General features: G+C 32.4%; 1 protein-coding gene across 1 annotated transcript in view; it reads right to left on the bottom strand.

Annotated features, from left to right (window-relative positions):
• The window catches only part of LOC123710957 (Down syndrome cell adhesion molecule-like protein 1), a 120,966-nt gene that overhangs the window by 35,813 nt on the left and 64,112 nt on the right, over nt 1-21,041 (bottom strand). Inside the window, exons 3-5 of the mRNA XM_045663301.1 lie at nt 17,150-17,219; nt 11,082-11,140; nt 371-392 (exon numbers count right to left, since the gene is read on the bottom strand). Of these exons, the coding sequence (XP_045519257.1) occupies nt 371-392; nt 11,082-11,140; nt 17,150-17,219 (151 nt within the window). The remainder of the gene's footprint in view (nt 1-370; nt 393-11,081; nt 11,141-17,149; nt 17,220-21,041) is intronic.

The following is a 21,041-nucleotide window of genomic DNA, read 5'->3' on the forward strand; positions in this document are numbered from 1 at the left end:
AAATTTGCGCTTAGACGAAGCCACCCTTGGATACTCAACTAACCTAGACTTAGTAGTAGAGATAATAATGAGTATTTGTTGTTTATGTTAGTAGTAGTAACAATTTATTTTTCCTTAAAAACATTAATATTTAGTGTGTTCAATGTTTTTTTTTGAATTATATACTTATGTTTTCTGTTATATTTTGTTTAAAATCTGTTTTGGATTTGTATATTATCTAAGTGTTTTCTTATACGTATATAGCTGTAAGATACTTATAAATAAATTAACTACATCAAACTTGCATACAACAACGTGGAAATTGCTGTTGGAAGTTGCAGAGTACCGGTTGGATACTATTTTGTAATGTTAAATTATCTCCAATACTTACATTACGTTCTGCCGATGCATACCTGAAACCATAATTCATGAATTTATAAACCTTAATTATCAGATATGGCAGCTTTCAGTATCCATTATATATTAGCAGCATACTAATTTTATATTTAACATTGTTAATGACGTGAAATTTATGTTAATTAAAAACAAATGGGAAACTAATGAACCACTGAATAAAACATGTGTAATGTAATATTCCGAGGATAAAACATGTAAAGAAATATATTATTTCTTACATTAAATTCTTTAGCTTAATAATTATATATAATTAACACATTGAAGGTGAGGTCAAAAGCTTAATCAAGAAGTGAGAATATATAATTCAATTGCACAATTATAATACGGAATTATTCTACAAATATAGAAAGATGAACTCGTGCACTTCGTATCACCTACATATATTTGTGTCAAAGCGAGACGAGACACCTCAAAACTACAATCGTGAAACACATTTCTGAACTCATCTATAAATATATGAGGACCAAATGATACTTCTTTATTTCTAAAAAGACAGGAACACACGATAGAAACCGATTTTATTGGATAATTAAATTTTCGTCTTTAGTATTATTTTTATTTATTATTTATGTTTTCCACCGTTTAAACTTTGGACTTTCACAAATAATATGAGACGAAAATTAGTCAAATCGGTCGAGCCGTTCTCGAGTTTTAGTGAGACTAACGAACAGCAATTCATTTTAATATATATGACTTTAAACTTGGAGACTTAGTATACGCAGAAAATGGAAATAAGCTAAATAGACGAACTACGCATTGGACCATTTAAAATAATTATGAAAATGTCTTTCACCACTTTCAAAATTGATACTAGGTACAGGAAGATTGAATCATACTTATTCCATATTATACTGATCCCAGCACTTGTAGAAAATGAAGATAATTATTAGTATTGTTAGGTTATAGTCCTTTAAATTTATTACTTTGTGGGAGCGAGAGAGAAATAAATCTGTCTATCTGGATATCTTATGTTATATTAGTTTCGAAAAATATACGATAATTTCACATCAATCAAGATGACTAATTACTCATGTATTTGAAACCTTTTTTATATATCCGAGCTAAAGACATCCAATTAAGGAGAACATTGAAGTCATTTATGTTTAATTGGGATTAACATGAGAAAATATATATATATGAAATATATACTTTAATGAGTGGCGTTAGTCTATATGTAGTATATAGCTGTTTACATTGCTACGCGGTGCTACACGGCTATGATACATAATTTCATTCGTTATTTAAATTTTAAAAATTATTTTAGTAGTCGTCGGAGAGACACTCCTAAGCAGCCTTAGCCGCTTAGCGGACATGCCTTTGTTAGATGCAAGATGCGGAAAGTCAAATTGTTAACTAATCATATTAATTACATCTAGTTAAATTTAAATCGAATATAAATCATTATAAATATCACAGTACAGAAATATAACGTGCAAAAACCCCCCGTTTATTGGGAAATATCCGCGTTATAAGAGTACCGTGTTATACAGCGGATAACTGTACTATGTTATTCCCAGTCTTCATTATGGTCTAAACCAAAACGCCATATTGTATCATCAGCTGTGTCTTCCGGTTTCACCCACTTTAACAATTTCTAGGTTCAGACGAGTGCTTATATTTGATGCTTGAAGTATAAATTGGTTTCAAGTCGAGTTTGGGAAATTCCAAAATTTGCACTAGCTTAGTTCTCGCTATACAATCTTTACAAAATCCACTAAACTAAAAAAACAATACAAAAACTTTTTCAATCAAACGCTACCGGAGTCATTTGCATAAGCAGTTTTAAAACTCCAGAAGAACGAAATACCGTTTTCGAATTGAAAAATTAAAGTCCATCGTTAATTAAACTTTATTGTTAAGGAGCTAAAGTTGGTATTGGCTTGCTGGTGCGGATTACAGGGTAAGCTGAAGTTGTGAGTTTGAAGTGCATTGAGTTGCACTCCACTAAGTCTGAGTTTTTGTAGTTGGGCAAAGTTGTTCCGCAACACATGGGAGTATGACGCCATGTTGATTATTTTATACGTCGATAAATAAGTAGTGTAGCAATGATCGCTTTTTACCTGAATTTCACTGTTTTGTGGCTAAATAGGAATAGCTTAACAGTAATACAAATACTATCTGTATTTGGTTAAATCTTTTTAAAGGGTGGCAATTTAAAGCTTTGCGCTTGGTTTGCAATTAATCTAAAAGAAAGCACGAACATGGCTTCTTCTATTCGAAAACTATGTCACGTTCGTGCTTTCAGAAATTGACATAGGGTTATTATAAACTAATACTTAGTATATCTATAATTTATAAAAAAATAAATATAAGAGTTCTTAACCCAGTCCAACATTACACGCGAATAGTAGGGTCCATTGACTACGTTGGCTGGGGCACTCTGAGCGCATGGGCCAGGATAAGGTGGTGGTTTATCTGAGTGGCCTAGTACTATGCTAGTGGTCGGAGATCAGTACGTTGGCCTAGGTACCGCTGGATCGACAAAGTGGAGAAGGACCTGCTGCACTAAAGCCAGCTATTAGCAGGTGGCACAGAACAGGGAGTGATAAAAGTTTCTCGTTTTCGGCCAGCGGCATGGGTGAGTATAGTAAAATTATTATTTATGAAGAAATTCTTAAGAATAAAGATTATAAAATAAACAAATCTTAGATAGCTCATAAATGGGGTTGTAACGCCACAGTATATACTATTTCATTCCAATCAGTTTTTATCGAAACTCATTTGTACGGAAAAAGCAATACAAAGTTTCTTTAACAATGCGGCAGATAGAGTTGAACAAAACGATTAATTAAGTTAAAAAGAAAAACGGAAATGTGTTCAGCGGTGAACTAAATCACGAACAATAGCTCTATTGAGAACGGTTTAGGAAATAAACAAAGTGTTTAAGAAAGCATTTTAATTTTAGAAGTGTGTAGGAAGGTGTAGTATTTTTATTTACGTGCAAATCACCGAATCAATATTATTTTAAAACAGCATTATTTTATTGCATAAAATAAACAAAATCGTTCTCGGCGCAGAATGTAACTGTTTGAACTCTATAAAGACTTCCACATTTTCCACCTTATTTGGTAAGGTGATAGTGATGATGAGAGGAAATACTTTAGGAAGCGGAATTTTGACTTTATTGAATTTTTTTAAATATCAAATTGTAGTAATGTTTAATTTCAGTTTTCTTTTTTTATAATGTACTTTAATTGACTAATCTTCCCTGTTTCGTATATTTGTTTATCAATGTAATCTGTTAGAGTACATTATCTAAAGAATACACTCTTTGTGTGTGTGTATCTGTATGATAACATAAAAATATATAAATAAATTTGTGTATAACATTGACATCTAAATAGATATTGTGCGTGAAGTGCGTTTATCAAAGTTTTTACACTTATTTGATATCAGCATCGAACCACGAAATTCACAAGCGCTCGGTACATTCTAGCGTTTCACGTTCCTTCGAAAGACGAAATCGCTTTCATGCAATAAATCATTTCTACTTTGACGTTTTACACAAATCGTAATGAAATTAGTTTTTATAAGGTCTTTTATAATAAAATCTCCCAATCTATGGATTTTGAGACAGTAAAAACTACGCTAGCCGAATTAGATTTCGAATCTACAGAGACCTTATAACATATTATGGCATTTTTTTAATGTAATAGAAGGCAAACGGGCAGGAGGCTCACCGCCCGCCCATGGAAACTCACATTGCCAGAAGGCTCGTAAGTGCGTTGCCGGCCTTTCAAAACGAAACGATTTTAACAACCCTCAGTTACTCTCAAATAAATACGCACACACATCTATTCACATACTTCTTCTCACTTCTTTTGACGTTTATAAGTGTACATTGTGTTACCTATATGAATAAATGATTTTTTACTTTGACTTTGACGCAATACTCAGGCATATATAATGCCTTACACGATTATTTGATTAGTTGTAACACTAAGATTACTTTTTATTTAAAAAAAGATGATTTAAACATGCATGTACCACGGAATAATTGCCTACTTTAGTTACTAACAAGGACTAGCTTTAGAGAATTTTGTCACAACCATATGTGATGAATAAAGTCTTTATTTATTATTATAATTTATAAATTAATTAATTTATAATGCTGACTTTGCACTAAGAATGGATACAAACGTAAATTACAGTCGTAGAACTCTTCGTTAGGTTAAACTTATCATATAACTATTTGTTATTAAATGCGTTCGCCCAAGTCAATATTTTGTGTACTAAATACACATTAATTAAAATAATATGATTCAGCCTCATTAAACAAACAACAGACTTTAGTAATGTTTTAGTTGTCAATTAATAAGCAAGTAGTCCACCTCCATTACTTTAAATTGCAATTGTAGAGTATACTCATAACAGTTGGTTACTTCCCAATTATAAAAACGAGTTTTAGTATTTTTTGAGGTAATAGGATGCAAACGGGCAAGAAGCTCACTTGATGTTAAATGATACCTATGGACACTTACATTGCCAGGTCGCAAATGCGTTGCCGGCCTTTTATGTTGAGGTTTGTCAAAGAATTTGAAGATGAAGGGGTCTTGGTTTAATAAGGCGTTATTAAATAATTATTCCATTGAAATTATTTGCAGGAGGCCTTTTTCTCGTCGGAGGCCGTGTACCAATATTAAATTTAATAACATAAACTTGATGTAATAGTACTATAATGTAGGTAATTTTTATTTTTATTACATATTTACTTGGCACCAGAACGCATCCATATATTTAATATTTTTTATAGATAATTCTTCTGTCCCTGAAACATTTCGTCGATAGTTTTTGAGTGAATAACATGCTTGTCTCCTTACGATGTTTGCCTCAGTAGTTAATTTGGTATAAAGAAAAGTGTATAATTGCTCAGCATTGTATTAATTTTATCAACACTGCACTGCCTGACATTGACATTCGCCCAATGGTAAGCGTAAACAACAGTATTTCTGAGGTACAGCAACCCCATAAACAGTAAGAGACATTTCTGCGTCTGTCGGATGGTTTTATATAGGTAATTTATTTATTATAAATATATATAAAACAATAATTACATTAAATATAACCAGAGATGGAATACATAATAATAACAAAAAGGATCAAACATTTAAAAAAGGAAAAAAGGACAATAAAAATTATTCAACACATTTAACTAGGTGGTACCTACCTAATTGGCTGTATGATGTTGTAAAAGCGCGAGTAAGTACGTGGAGGTGTGTATATGGGGTGTGCGCAATGATTGCATGCACATGCGCATGCGCAAGATTTTGCACTATGCATATTCTTAATACTAATTTTAAACATATTCCACGATAGCTTAAACATGCCAAGGCTTAATTATTGGTCGTTGTGTGTCCGGTAATTAATTGTTATTTTTTCTGACAAACCCTCATACATGGCATTCAGGCATTCGTCTCGGTCATTAAGACAAGTCTAGGGCTGGAATGTTAGAGCTAGGGCGGTTGTCAGCCGATTATCATACAGTCTAGACATTAACTATACGAGTAGAAAGGAATATAGTCTCGCAATGATAAACTGTTGGAAAATAAACTGTGGCAGACGCCAGTTTTATATTAAACGCAGGTTGGGACATAATAACAGCGGTATTGTTCAAAAATTTTAGGACTCAGACTGAACAACGCTGTCTCATTTAAAAACAATTCATTGTTTTAAACAATGCTAGATAAAAATGCTTAATTAATATTTTGTGCTAGCAACACTGGGTTAAAATGACTTGTTTAAGCGGAAAATTCATATTTTGGCAAAGTGCTTGTAGGGGTCAAATTATCGGGATCATTTTCGTTTACAAGAGGGTTATAATATACTTCTATAAACATTTTTAAACCCCTCTATATCTACTTATCTATAACAAATATACTGTTTGTATTCGGTATTCGTCGAATAAATATTTTAAATAACCGGCAATTTACTAGCAACATTTTTTTAAATTACTAAATTTACGTAATTTCTGTATTTAAAATATTTGAAATTATTCTCACACGTAACTTTATTTTTGAAAACGGGTTTTTGGTTTATGATAAATTAATATGAGTTATTATAAATGTCAAATCATTTTACGATGCGCGCACACCGTAACATGAATCTGATACCCTGAAGTTAGCTATAGTCAACGTCTTATTTGGTGACATTTAAATAAAATTGACAAAATACCTAAATAATTAATACCTTTTATCTATCGTTAGTATCGTTTTTTCTACAAACGTAGAATAAAATATTTTTATCTTGTTACACCAAAGAAGTATAACTTCTTACGCGTGTACACGCACTTTTTTTATTTTTTATAGAACAATTTCAATTTTGTATATTTAGTTTTGTGGCCTCAGAATGTGTATCTATAACCTAAAATAACAATCATATCAATCAATAATAAAAATAAATAAAACGAATGTGGACCCTTAATAAAGTATGTATTGGTATGACTTTTTCCACCACCGGAATAATCCCAAAACTGGTACACAAATCTATCAAATTGTTAGACTAGTAATTTTAAATGCAAAAAATTCCTACAAGAAAAATGAGCTAACTCAGTTTAGGACCAAGCGAAATTGATAAGTTATAAAATATAATTATACTAGCACACCCATAGTTTATTAAATAATGTGTGCGTGGAATGATCACACACTCGCTCGGCGTGTTTGTTTTATTTGCCAAAGATCCTCTTTAAATATCTATAGTTAGACAGATATTTCTGCCATTACTTATAATATATTACTGTAATAATTTCATACTTTCTATCACTTGACCACTACCTGTATTACTAATAATATATATATTTACGAATGTATTCATATTATATTATTCATAGGATAATATGTGAACAGAGTAGATATAATATACTTTGACGAGACGCGAAACAGACACTTTGACAGCTGAGGGCCACCAGATACACTCGGCTTTATTGGAAACATCAAGTACTCGTATCTAGAATTTATTGTAAATTCTCTCGTTTATGTATCTTAATGTAAAATATATGTAACGATTGCTAAGCATACAGGTTTTTGTAATAACAAACGGTGTGTGAGAATTTTATTTAGTATTACACTACAAGTCATGGTACTCGCATCAAATTGATCTGTTTTCTTGATACATCATTTAGCTAAACTTAGTTCTTTGAGATATTTTCTTTACGAATATTAATTAATTTATTTTTCTCCCATAAAACATTTACAACAATAAATAAGATTACAGTTGAGAAGGTATTAGGAGACTGGTTTCCAAACTAGGTAAGAACCTGTGATATGGATTACCAGGCTTCCATTCACAGCAAAGTCATATTGAGTGGTAACAAAAAGTACATACATATATAGGTAGGCAAACAAATTTAACGTTTTAAATAAGGAAAGTAAAACAAAACAAAGCAGTCAACTAGTTAGGAGTTAGTAGAAATAAAGTTTTATGGGTGCATGTGTGTGTATGGGAGTGTGATAGTGGGAGAGGGTATGTACGCGTGTGTGAGTGAGTGTTAGAAGGGTGTGTGTGGATATGTCAGGCATACGCCTGAGAACATATGTGAAAATTATTTTAATACATCTAGCAAATTTTCCGTTTAGTCATAGTTCAAAGTAAGTAAAAATGTTTTTTTTAAACAAATTAGAAAAGGATGGGGTTGCACAAACGCTATATTTGCGACGTTTGTCCAATATAGCGGTATCGAAGAATAACAGCGAATGTTGGAAGGGAAGAGACAATGAGGTTTTAAGAACTGCTCGTTGGGCACGCTCAATAAAGGAATATTATTTGCACACACGGAAATATAAATCACACTACCTTGGGGGTAGTTTGATGGCACGACCTTGGGCGAGGCACTCATCTCTAGCTAGGCAAACATTGTATAGTAATTAACTATAATAATAATTCAGCCTCATTTATTCCTTAAAACTTTCATCCAAAATTACAAAAGATACATTGTATACAATATTTTTTCTTTCAAGCTCTTATATAGGCCTCCTGCAACTATATCCATCTCCCTCTATCTTGAGCATTTGCTCCCAATCTTCTTCCTCAAGCTCGTCAAACCACCGTGCAAAAGGGCGACCTCTTTTTCTTCTGATGGTATTAAATGCCTGTATCTACAGGACTAATGGTTTATATTATAAATAATTATTTAAAATTTCACGTGACCAAAGTCCAAATAGTTGTAAAAATAAGTGTACAATTGTATCAACGAACCGCAAGAAACAAAATGTACTGGCAAAAGACAAACTTTTGGAATTTTTTAAAACCTATTTTATCTCGAAACTTTATACTTTACCAACAAGAAAATGAACTAAGTTTTTGCTTCGCTTAACTTGAAACACTTTGGTGTTTTCTATATTTTGGAAGGACATTTTATTTTTCTTTTAAATCACATATAAAACTGTATGTAAGGTTATATTTGCACGACAGTTTAGTTTTCTTTACTACCTAATTAATCTCAATCAACCTTATTGTAAACTATGGTCTAATGTTCGTTGTATTTGTACACTCGGCCGCACGGTGAAGGAAAACATCTTGAGGAAACCGGCATGCCTTACACCCAAAAAAATTGACACTGTATGTCAGGCACAGAAGGCTGAAACCTTTTTAAGTTTGTATTTAGTTTAGCTTTTTATTTTTGCTATTTTGCCTACATTTTGTTCCTTGCTCGTTTTTACTACAATTTGTAACTTCATATTTTTTGTATTCTTTAAGCATGAATATTATAATATAACATAAAACTACTAGAGATAAATCTTTAAATCTCAAATTCTTATTCAGGTAAAATAAATATTTTAGATAAAAACATGTTATCCTAATTAAAATACATAATGCTGATTGTCGACAATCTTACATAACTACAATATAAACATCATTTCATATTTATAAATTTTCCTTATACTTTTCGAAACAACTTTCGTTATCTTTTTGCTTAAGCTTTTCCCGTACTATTTGTGTAATGTATTTTAATATGAGAATACATAAAACCAAAATAAAGTAAAATTACGTCTGTACTAAGAGAATATGTTATATGTTATATTTTATTTTTAATTTATATTTTTTAATTTTTATACTTCGATGGTAAAATCAGTTAGGAAGACATTGTCGTACGTACCCTGACCAAATATAGGAGGTACCAAAGGGACTAGTTAAAAGTTCCCATAACTGACAAGCATGCGTGAGTGTCATGAAAGGGGATGAAGCGAGAAAGGAATGTCAGAACCATAGGACCTGGAGATCCGTGGTCACTGTAGACTTTTGATCTAATAAATATTTCAACTAAACTAAAAACCAGGAACAATGTAGGCCCAGGTCGGTTGTTTGAAAGTGGAAACAAATTGTATGTTGTCAAAGTCAAAAATCATTTATTCATATAGGTAACTCAATGTACACTTATGAACGTAAAAAAAAAATATACATTAAATGCTTCTAATTTTACATTTACAGCCAGTTCTCAAATCAAGGGCGTAGAACGGAAGCAATAAACTCTCCGCCACCCTTTTAAAACGCCAAGTTTTTTTTTGTATTACACAACTTTTGTAAGGAGCTGCAACCAGTACTCCATGTTCCACATGACATCGTAAGTAATAAATAAATTAAAAACCAGGATTTGTCCTCTATCGTTGTAGATAATGAACGCTAGAAATGTACTTGTCTTGATGAATGTACTGAAATTGAGGTGAGTCTTCCGGCCCAGAACTGTCTTCACACGGAGTATTAAGGACTTCATCAATATGGTATAGCCGTTACATATCTACTAGCTAGGATAATGATCCTAAATGTCAAATTTTTCTTGTTACAAAGTAGGTTGTTATTTACGTTTGTTTATCTTGCCGAAGCCGCGCAATATAGACACAAAAAACTAAGTGGAAATGGGCGGGTCACGTAGCAAGAACGGAAGTGAAGTAAGAAGGTATTAAACTGGTAACAGGGTACAATAAACACAAAATAGGAAGACAATTTAGAAGGATAGACTAGATTAAGGACATGGCAGAGAGTGGCACAGTGCAGACAGAAATGGTGTGATTTCAAGACGGCCATTGCCACAAAGGGGCGCCATATCTAGAATGACATGACATGTTAGAAATTTATTTATAAATGTAAAGTATCAGAATTAAAAGCCTTTTTGTGTTATTATTATGAACTATAAAGATATGTATGTATAAGTTTACCTTCAAAAATTAGTTATATTTATTTAATAAATATATACATACTGAGCCTAGATTGAAGATAAAAACTAATAAAACTCTCCAATTGCGTGCATTTCTTATAATTAGGTTCCCATATGAAAAATACTCTTTTTTTTATTGAGAATGAGGTTCTTTAATCATTTCAAAAATAAATCAATGGCGCTAGAACCTTTTTAGATCTGGGCCTCAAATTTTTGTATCTATTTTATGATAATTTGTTTATCTAATAGGTAGTAGGTGATCAGTGTTCTGTGCATGACACCACACACACCGTCCACTTTTTTCCTTTACCGTTTGAGCGAATGATAAATGCGCACATGGAAATAAATTACATTGGTGCACAGCCGGGGATCGAACCTATGACATTAGGGATCAGAATAGCACGCTGAAGCCACTAGGCCAATATTACTCTTTAATCATTTATATTAATCTAAAATTTAAACTTTGTGTGATTATTGATCTGCTCTCGCTTAGGTCTTTCTCGATTGAATATCTCGTAGTAATACATTCGTTACTCACCGTAATGCCGTCCATCAGGCGGGATATCGGTAATCCCGGCCTCGGGAAATGCGAGATTCCTGAAACAGACGAGATTATAGAGGTTCTGATAATTTCTTTTCGCCCGATGTAAGTAGTAATTGAATTGTATAAGATATTGACAGATTATCTGTTATGTAATCCATACTTTTGGTCATCGAATATTTGCAAGGAGCGGAGGTTTTCAAAATATATTTTATTTATTTATTAGTTTATCACATCATACATAATATCTACGGTATATGTTACGAACTCTTTAAAATGTATAACAATTTTGGTAAACATAAATGTTACAAAAAAACATAATTAAATAATTAAAGAAAACACATTTTTACCGGATTGAAGCTATGTATTATTATAAACTTATAATTATTTTACATAATTTTAAATTTTCCGACGTTGCGCGTGCGTGGTCAAGGTGACTTAAGACAAAATGTGTTAAATGTCAAAAATTATCACAGCTGTAGAGAAAGTTGTATTATCAGTATTTATTTCCCCGGAGATTATAATAATACATGCTTCAATCCGGTAAAAAAGTGTTTTCTTTAAATGTTACACAAGCTTTGTTAACAAATGATAATACTATCATTAAACAATATATATAATTATAATTAGATAAAGTAAAAATACCAGTAATTTTTGTTAAGTACAAAAAAATATTACCAGCAAAACAGCGGATTAGTAAAACATACACTTAACAATGTTTTCTTTGATTAATCAGCCCACTACCAATTATAATAGCTTCGGATAAATGCTGTTAAATCCGTTATAACCGCGAATAATTTGATATAATTACTTATATAGCCATTTTAAGGAATAAGGAGTAGAATAAAGGCATATGATTGAACCAATTGTTTATTGACATCAGGTTCCAAAGACGTCTTAAGTTATACCACGTTTTTTCGATAAGTATTAATTTTACAAGGTACTGATTTTGAATCCGGTATGACTTAGACCTGTGGCGACCCATACTACCACCCCTCTTTACCACCGTCGTCGGTGATTTTACCGCTATGTGTGACGTCACGGGCGCAGCAGCAGCGCGACCAGCGCACAGTGCGATTAGAACTCTTTAACGCGAAACCGGTGCGCGTGAATTACGAATTCTCCTCCGACCTCCCGGCCTCTCGGCTCGGGCTTGGGCGTATTAAACGGAATGACTAATCGTATTAAGCGTGATCGTGTTAAACGGGTGCTACTGTATCATGATAATAAGTTGTAGCCCAATTGGGCAAAACAAGGTGCTTCGATTAAGTTTGTTGTCATCATCAGCCATTGGTCCTATTCTGGACGTAGGGCACCATTTTCTGCATCCACTAGGAGCCAACCTCCTTGACGATGTCGTCAGTCCACCTAGTCCACCACCAGGCGGCCGCGCGGTCTTCTATTATCCCGAGTCTGGCCTTCCGCCACTTAGATGTTGCGACAGCCCGAACGAATCTTTCGTCGGTCACGAATGGCCCCACATGGCCGCGATCGCAAGAGATTTACTTTGTAATAGTTATCTAGTCTCTTTTCGAAGCACAGACAAGCAGCACAATCCGTCGTATTGACCAATCACAATTTATTGTATACATAATCAGAAAAAAATGTGTGCGTGTACTAGTGTAAGAAGTGAAACTTCTTTATGAGCTCATTTTTTGAAAAATTATCTACTATATGCAACTTTACAGAAATTGGTTAAATAAAGTTTAACAAAAGGTTCTTTTATTATCATGAATACAAATAATACAATTATTTGATTTCACCTTATTACTACTAAGATTATTACATAATTTCATTAATTGTAATATAATTATTACTATACTTTGTTATCGTTATTATATATTTTTGGGATTAATGACTTCGAATTAACCGCGTAACGGAATAATGTGACGCGAAACCGTAAAATGTGACGGTTATTTTTTTTACAACGCCGATAAAAAAGTTCCACTTTAAAAAGTTTACACCAGTCTGTTGGAATAAAACGAATAGTTTCGTCTCTTTACATTCTCACCCTAAATCGTACGAGTCGTTTTTTAAACGGCTTCCTTGCCAGCCTTATAAAAAGAAATATATGTCACATCTCTTACCAGTGAAAATAACTCGAATGCGCTTTAATCGTACGCAATCGTTTGGAAACGCGGTATCTCTTGCGGGTTTCCGTTCATACGACTTAATGGATGCGAGTTTTAAAAGGGGTATACTTCAAAGAACTTTTTTAAAACCCCACACCATTGAGAATGTTAGCTACAAAAGAACATTGTTATATGCTTGGCAAAGAAATGTAGTGAGTCACTCGAAAATTATTTCACGTAAATAAAAAATATAATAACGCTTCTCTTAACACCAAAAAAACATTATGAATAAAATAATGTTTTTAAATCTTATAATACCTTGCACTCGCAAGCGTAGGGCCATTTATGCTGCCCATTATATACTTGTTATATACATATATTACTTAATATAAGGCAGGCTTTTGCGCTATGTTAACCTCCAATTTAAGAAAAAATCTAGAGCAACGTCTAAGAAAGGATTAGATTCACGAAGACAGAAATAATCTATAGGCCAATTTGGTAACAGTTTATCGGCATTGAGACTGGTCCATAGCATACTCCGATGGCTCGTATGTCGAGAGCAGACAGTGCTGACAGCTTAACGTGTTCGATGCACGGGAAAAAGCCAACTTAGGATAAGGTCACATTGTGTTTTAATTTTCGGACAAATTCGCGAGGCATTTCAACTACCTTAGAACTGCAAATATGCCAACGCCTAGACTTATGCTTAGCACTATAGAGCACGTATGAATAATTTCTTCAAGGGTGTAAATATACTAAAAATGCTAAACAGTTCTGGTAAATTTCAAAAGCAGTACCGAACCTTATGTATACGTGATGGTATTTATTTTAATAATAATAAACAAGAATTAGCTACGAGCTACGAAAGATTCTTTAAAAAATTATATTATTTTCCGCTTCCAAGTTCATGACTTCCAGCAGCAACAATGTAGGCTACATCGTTGCTGGTATCTATTTTAATAATAATAAATAAGGATAAGGAGGTAGGGTAGGCTTCTAAAGATTCTTAAAAAAATAATATTATTTTTCCGCGCTCCCATACTTACGACCTCGGCCTGTATTATGGTCCCATTAAATAAGACGGCTACGAAAGACTTTAAATTAAATAGAAATGTACCACAAACGAGTATGTGCACATGTAATTCAGTTCAACATTGCAAAAAAATTGGTGTACAGTTCAAGTAACAATGTCGAATCCAATATGGAATCTGGACTTCTTCCTCAGTTGTAACGATGCGTGAATAAACGATAGTTATGGCGAAAATAGATAGATTGATTTTGTATAGTATATAGAGGTAAACGATTAAAAATACTTCTCGGAAAAACAATTCGTACCATCCATCCGTGACTACGTCGGAAATTTTAAAATTATGTGAATAATTATAAGTTTATAATAATACAAATAGCTTTAATCCGGTTAAAAAATTGTTTTCTTTCAATGTGTAAAAGCTATGTTTTAACCAAAGACAATACTATTAAGACTATTATTAGGACATATAGTTCATTTTATAAATAAAACGCGTCTAGATCCTTTGTTTGTATATATAAAATGACATAAAAAACCGAGTCCAGCATGATGTATAGACTTGTGCGGTAGTCGGCTCTGTATATAGAGAGCAAGCAACGGATATGGCGAGAGAACTTTGAGGTATTCGCTACCGCGGCTAATAAATGGTCTACTATTATACTATCAGATATTAGAAAGCCTAACGCTAACCGACATTAACAGTAAATTTAAAAAAAACGACTTTTCTATGCATTTGTCGTGTTCCGAAACAAGATCGCACACAAGGTAACATATTATGATTTTGTTATATTATTCTGTAAAATAAATAAATTTATAAAAATGAACTGTCTTTAAACTGACAAAGGTTCAAACAGTTAACAGTCTAATCAAATTTAACTTAGCTTTTAATATAACCCGCAATAAAGCATCTAGCTATGTTGTTACTTTGACACTCTCTAACTCATAAATTGAAAGGTTGGTGGTACAATGAGATCACGCAATTGGATTTCATTGCTAATTTCATTCCAATAGTACGTTATATTGGGAAAGATATGTAAAGAAAATATTTTTTTAATTAAACTTTAACGTTTATTTATTTGTAAAGTAACACATTTAATAATCTTAATGCAAATACAATAGAATGTAGGTACGTAGCTTTAGATTTTTTTCTAAAATTAGAGGTTTCTTACAGCGGGCTAAGAAGGCTTTATTACATAATAACGTCCATGAAAATTGCCATACGCTTGCCTTTCGCAATATGCATATACAGTATATATAGTATAAGCTCCATGTTACGTCCCTACATTTAACGACAAACCGTTCTTTTGTATATAAAATGGGATTGCTTGCATGTGTAGATATTCTGTTGTTAGTAGGAGTCATAGGATATCTATACGTTAACATATTGTTTATTGCTCGCAATCTTTTTAACCGTAAAAATGTCAAATAAAATCATTGTGTATTAACAAAAAAGTATCTCTAACACGCGTAATACAAGCGGGAGAGAAAATAAGTGATGTGGGTAGACTCTTTGGAAGTAGTCGCTCTATCGTGTCCACAATATGGACAAATAAAGAAACTCCACAAGCAGAGGCGGATGGAAAATCTTTCAAAAAATTAAAGAAACCTAAATACGAAGATTTGGATTAAGCTCGTGGCTTTAACGACAGCGCGAGAATAATATGCATATTTTCGGCCGATTGTGAAAGCGTAGGCGAAGATGTTTTCTGAAGAATATACACAGATACTTCATTCCATGCAACGATAACGTTTTCGTAACGTCAAAATATGCACAGTCCCTTGAGTGTTGTTATATAGTGTTTACACTATATATGACATTTATTTACTTAATACTAAGAATGTAAAATAAGAAATATTGTTATTCAATACTTTTTGAGTCAGTTCTATTCTTCAAAATGAATTTATATAAGCCGTAAATATATCTTGACTCAGTGTATCACTGACATTAACTGTACAGTCGCAACCATAAAACTTTAAAGGCAATAAAACAGCGACTTTCCAGCGAAACAGCTGATAAGCGCTTTTTTATTTCACTGTCCAACATTACGGAGGCGCTTCACGACAATTCTGTCCTTTTGTCTCCTTTAATGTTCTCCTCGTTTAACATTAAATAAAAAGAGAGGTGAGTCCAAAGTTTATAAATGAAGTCTGAAGCAAACTAGCGATAGCGATATAACTAAATATATGTTACAGACAGATAATATTATGAAACAAAAATCGAATCCGCCAACTACCATGAACATGTGTACGATACACATATTTCGTAAAAAATGTATGTACTCAATTTTTTCATAGGAATATTTTAAAATATTTGTTTTGTCTTTCGTGTATGTACGTTTTCATTTCATACTTTTATTTAAGAAAAACTTATCTGTGATATTCAAGGACACTGCTTCAACTATAGCTTGTATATATTTAATAAATAAATATGCCGTTTTCGGTATTAACTTGTCCTTGTCTGGTAAAATCTTTTCTTTAGGGGGGACATTAGACATACTTAGTATGTCAAAATAATTTCAGTACGTTTTCGACTTCACATTTAGCGCTAAATCAGTGTTGCCAACTTTGGGATTTTATCCCCAAATTTAGGGCAAAGCAAGATGTTTGAGGAGGTACATTTACTTAAGGGGATTTTTAGAGAATATATCGAAATTGTAAACTTTTTATCCTACTTGACTTTTGATGCATACTTAAAATTACTTCTCAAACCGAGTGGTCAATAAAAATTTGGCGTTTCTAACCGATATTTAGGGGTATTTGAAGTTGGTTTTAGGGGGACAATTCTGTAGAACTTGGCATTATTAGGCAATGGCATCACGTTTCGTTAGCCTAAGAACCACAGGCGAGTAGACAATAAGAGCGATACATTACATCATTTAATAAATATCATATTACAATTTAATAAAAAAATATATATCTCTACATTATACTCTATTAATAATATTAATTGAAGAAATTTTTATTACCTGTATTGTTTAAATATTAGGTTATGGACATCATTGTATTTGTCCTCGAAGATCACGGTTATGGCTGCAACTGAAACAAAATGTAATTTTAATTTTTTTAATGTAAATAACAAATTTATTCGAATTAATAAGTTTATCATAACAATGGATATTTCGTTTCGATATAAGATTAATCGGATTTCTACGCACATTCTTTTTTTTAATTCACATACAAAACGTGGGTATGTTATAATTAGCTTAGTAATATTATCTTTCATCTCATCAAGATCATTATATTTATTTTCATATCGTTTATCGAAAAATACTTTTAAAGATAAACAAATAGTAAATAAGGAGAAGTTTTATACATTAAAAAAAGGTTCTCGTATCATTTAATTTAAATAAAGATTATATCGGTACGCAGCCGCTGAAATAATGTGGTTAACGAACATTCATAAATAATTAAATGATTCACAAACAACTGTTATAATTTATCGTCGATTTATATCATGGCCGACGCTAAAGTGCAATGAACTGTAAAATTTTGTGGTCAGCCATTTTGTATTCCATATTTTCAAAGTGTTTAATTTAATGGTATTTTTATATTTCTCATGCGTTGCCTACGCAAGAAAAAAAGGAGCGTTATGTGGAGGAAGATATGTGTTATATTAGGAGCCAGGTGTTACGCCACAGATCAAGATGATGTAACATTTTAAGAGCAATTTAAAATTGTTAATTAGTGTCTATGGAACTTATACAATATTTTTTTTAATTTGTTAGTATTGGCATATAAAATACTAGTTATATTGTTAACCCGCCAAAACGCCTGTCATTACAAGGTGGCGTCACGTCACGTAACAAACTTTCAAGTGTTAGTGCGTTAATTGTCATTCTGACATATGAGTATTAAGCATTCTTCGTAGTTCATCATCGTCAATTTTGACTAAGTCGTGGCCATTTTATTTCACGCTAGTGACGATTAATAATATTTGTTAATGTTTTTTTTTTCAAAGTATTATACAAGTTAAGAGTGTAAAGTTAGTTTACACGTTACGTCAATAAAAAAGAAATATACATTAAATGCTTCCAATTTTACATTTACTGCCAGTTCTCAAATCGTAGCGTACGGGCGTAGCACGGAAGAGAAGAACTGGCAATAAACTCTCCGCCACTCTTTTTAGTCTTTTTTTGGATTACACGTTTGTAAGGAGCTGCAACCATCACACCACGTTCCACATGACATCAGCAGGAGGCATGGTGAAATAGGAGCACGCACTTACATTCTCCTGGTAACCACACGCAAATACATAATCAAAAATAACTAACATCACCGCATACACGAATTCAAGTACGACCAGTCACCACAAGTAACACCCTTTTCACGAGTATCACGCATGGCCAGCCATCGGCCCTCTCGCCATATTTTAGGAAGAGAGACAACCCGACGCATGGAAGCCGGCACAAGCAATGACATTTAAGCGAACATGACGATCCTTGAAATGTGAAATTGGCTACATAAGACAATAATAATAATACTAATTATACCGAAATAATTTGATACCACATGAATCACGGTTTGTTCCCACTTTGCATTAAAACAGTAGTGGATGTTGACGATCGCCCCAGTCTGGAAATGCAACTGAGAGATTCAGTCGTGTTACCTCTTTATACTGAAGCAATTTATATCAAAGCACTAAGGTCGTTTAAATATTCATTTATATTATAACGCCTTAGCAAGCAGTTTTACTTTATTGTACGATTTAAATTTATTTATTGACAACACTTGTCACAACAACTCACTAGGGATTATGTTGAAAAAACGTATACAGTTAACTTGGAAAGAATGACTCGTATTATGCAGCTTTGTGGTTGGTGCGCTAATTTTGTCTTTATTACGAGTACTATAATAATGGAAGGTACTATTATTTTTAAAGTTATCTATATTTTTCCGCACATACAAAATATTTTCATATCTCGCTCTCTCTCACATATTGGACTTGCCAAAGTCAAAATATGTAATTCCCTAAACTTCTTTCCGAACGTCTCCCGAGGGGACAACGCACAGATCGCTTTTGCACAACAAATATAAAAATAAATATGATAGCGAATCAGCTATCTGTCTTTTAAAATATGTAGGTAGATTACAGCTATCCTTTGTCAAAAAAGTAATTATTACAACTAATGTACCTATTGGTATCAATTAGCGTAAAGTTTTTATTATACATTATAAATGTATGCATAGTGTGATTTAAAATATAGCTCACATTATTTTCATGCTGTGAAATTTTTACTACAAGGGAATGTAAACATAATCAGATTTTTGGTATTAACTAAGCACAATTTTTCATAGCAGTTAATAAGCTCTTTTTGTTTAAATTCCTTCTATTGCCTATAAATATAATTAAATTATCAGTTTTACTGGAAGACTCTCATACAATATTCTTTACAATACATGTAAAAGAAGCATTTGGGTACCAGCTGTTTATAATATTTTGTTCCTTATTTAAAAATTGGTTCATTTGTTGGCCCATTTGGTCACAGTACATTACATTTAATTTTTGGCATGGAAATATTATTATTATCCCTATATACTGGTAATGGAACCTGTACAGACTGGCATGAGTTTCCAGACTCAAAGCGTTGTGCTGCATGTGTGGAGATCTTGATAAGGTCTTCCATAGCAGCAGAGTATTTGGAGACCATGCTTTGTGACTCCTGGAATTTTGATACCATGGAATCTGCTATATTTTGAAGTTCCAAGATCTCCTTTTGCAATTGTTGGGTGTCAAATTCATATTTAATCCTACTATTTTCAAGTTCAATTAAGTGTATGTCAATATATGTTTTAAGCTTTTCCTTCATTATTATTTTATTATCTAATATAATGTTGTGCTTATTCAGTAATTTTTGTGTTTTAGTTATAAATTTATTGATTTTTATATACTTTTTTTATACTACATCCATTAATATTTTTATATGCTGAAGAGGAATTTGATTTTGAAAGTGAACTATTGCAAACTAAGTCTTTAAAAAGGACTTGTGTTAAAGTCTCTAACTTCTGGTGTGAGGCTTCTTCAAGCTTTATGATATGTTGATTGGCCTCAAACAATTCCGTTTCAAGATCAGATATGCGTTTCATGGTACTTTCATATTCTAATCCAAAGCCATCAAGCTCGTCCAATTGACTTTTCAGCAAGTCACACTAATTCTGAAGTGTGTTATTTTGTTGAAATGTCAATGATAGTTCAGCTTTAAGCTTTTTATTGGCCTCTAGCACTTCCAACTCTTTCATTGTCCTCTCTCTGTGATGTTAACTCAGCACAGAACTCCCTGGAAGCTTTCAATTCCCTTAGAGCTAGCTTAAGTTTAGACTCTTCTTGTAAGGCAAGGCCTCTGCAAGTCAGCATATTGCTACAAAGGTGTTTTTTTGTCTTCCAATAAGAAGTGTAAATACTCAAGTTAAGTATGTGGTGATTTTATACTATTATTATTATCGATATTTATTCGCACTCCTCTACTGCTTCATTTAAGAATAGGTTAAAACAACTACTAAAGTCCTAACCTTGTATCTTTCTTCTTTATTATGTGTACTAGTATTTTTGTCGTTCTCCTGATTTATAAACTTTGTATTGTATTGTCTACTTAAATAACATTCTGCTGTCATGTTTTGTTTTGTTTTGCTTTATATCTTATTTTTTATCAGTGAAACTTTTCGTGGATATATCCAATGAGTTAATTTTATATATCTCTTTTTTTGTTTTATACTTTTAGAGATGTATCTGTTTTGTTTCCTAAATGAATAAATAAATAAATAAATTATATATACCCAAAGTAGTACTTACTTTATATGTATAATACACAAAAACACTAATTGGCACAAGTTTAATAACGAAATATTTCGTTAAAGGAAATA

This window comes from Pieris brassicae, chromosome 6 (genome assembly GCF_905147105.1).
Source record: "Pieris brassicae chromosome 6, ilPieBrab1.1, whole genome shotgun sequence".
NCBI lineage: Eukaryota > Metazoa > Arthropoda > Insecta > Lepidoptera > Pieridae > Pieris > Pieris brassicae.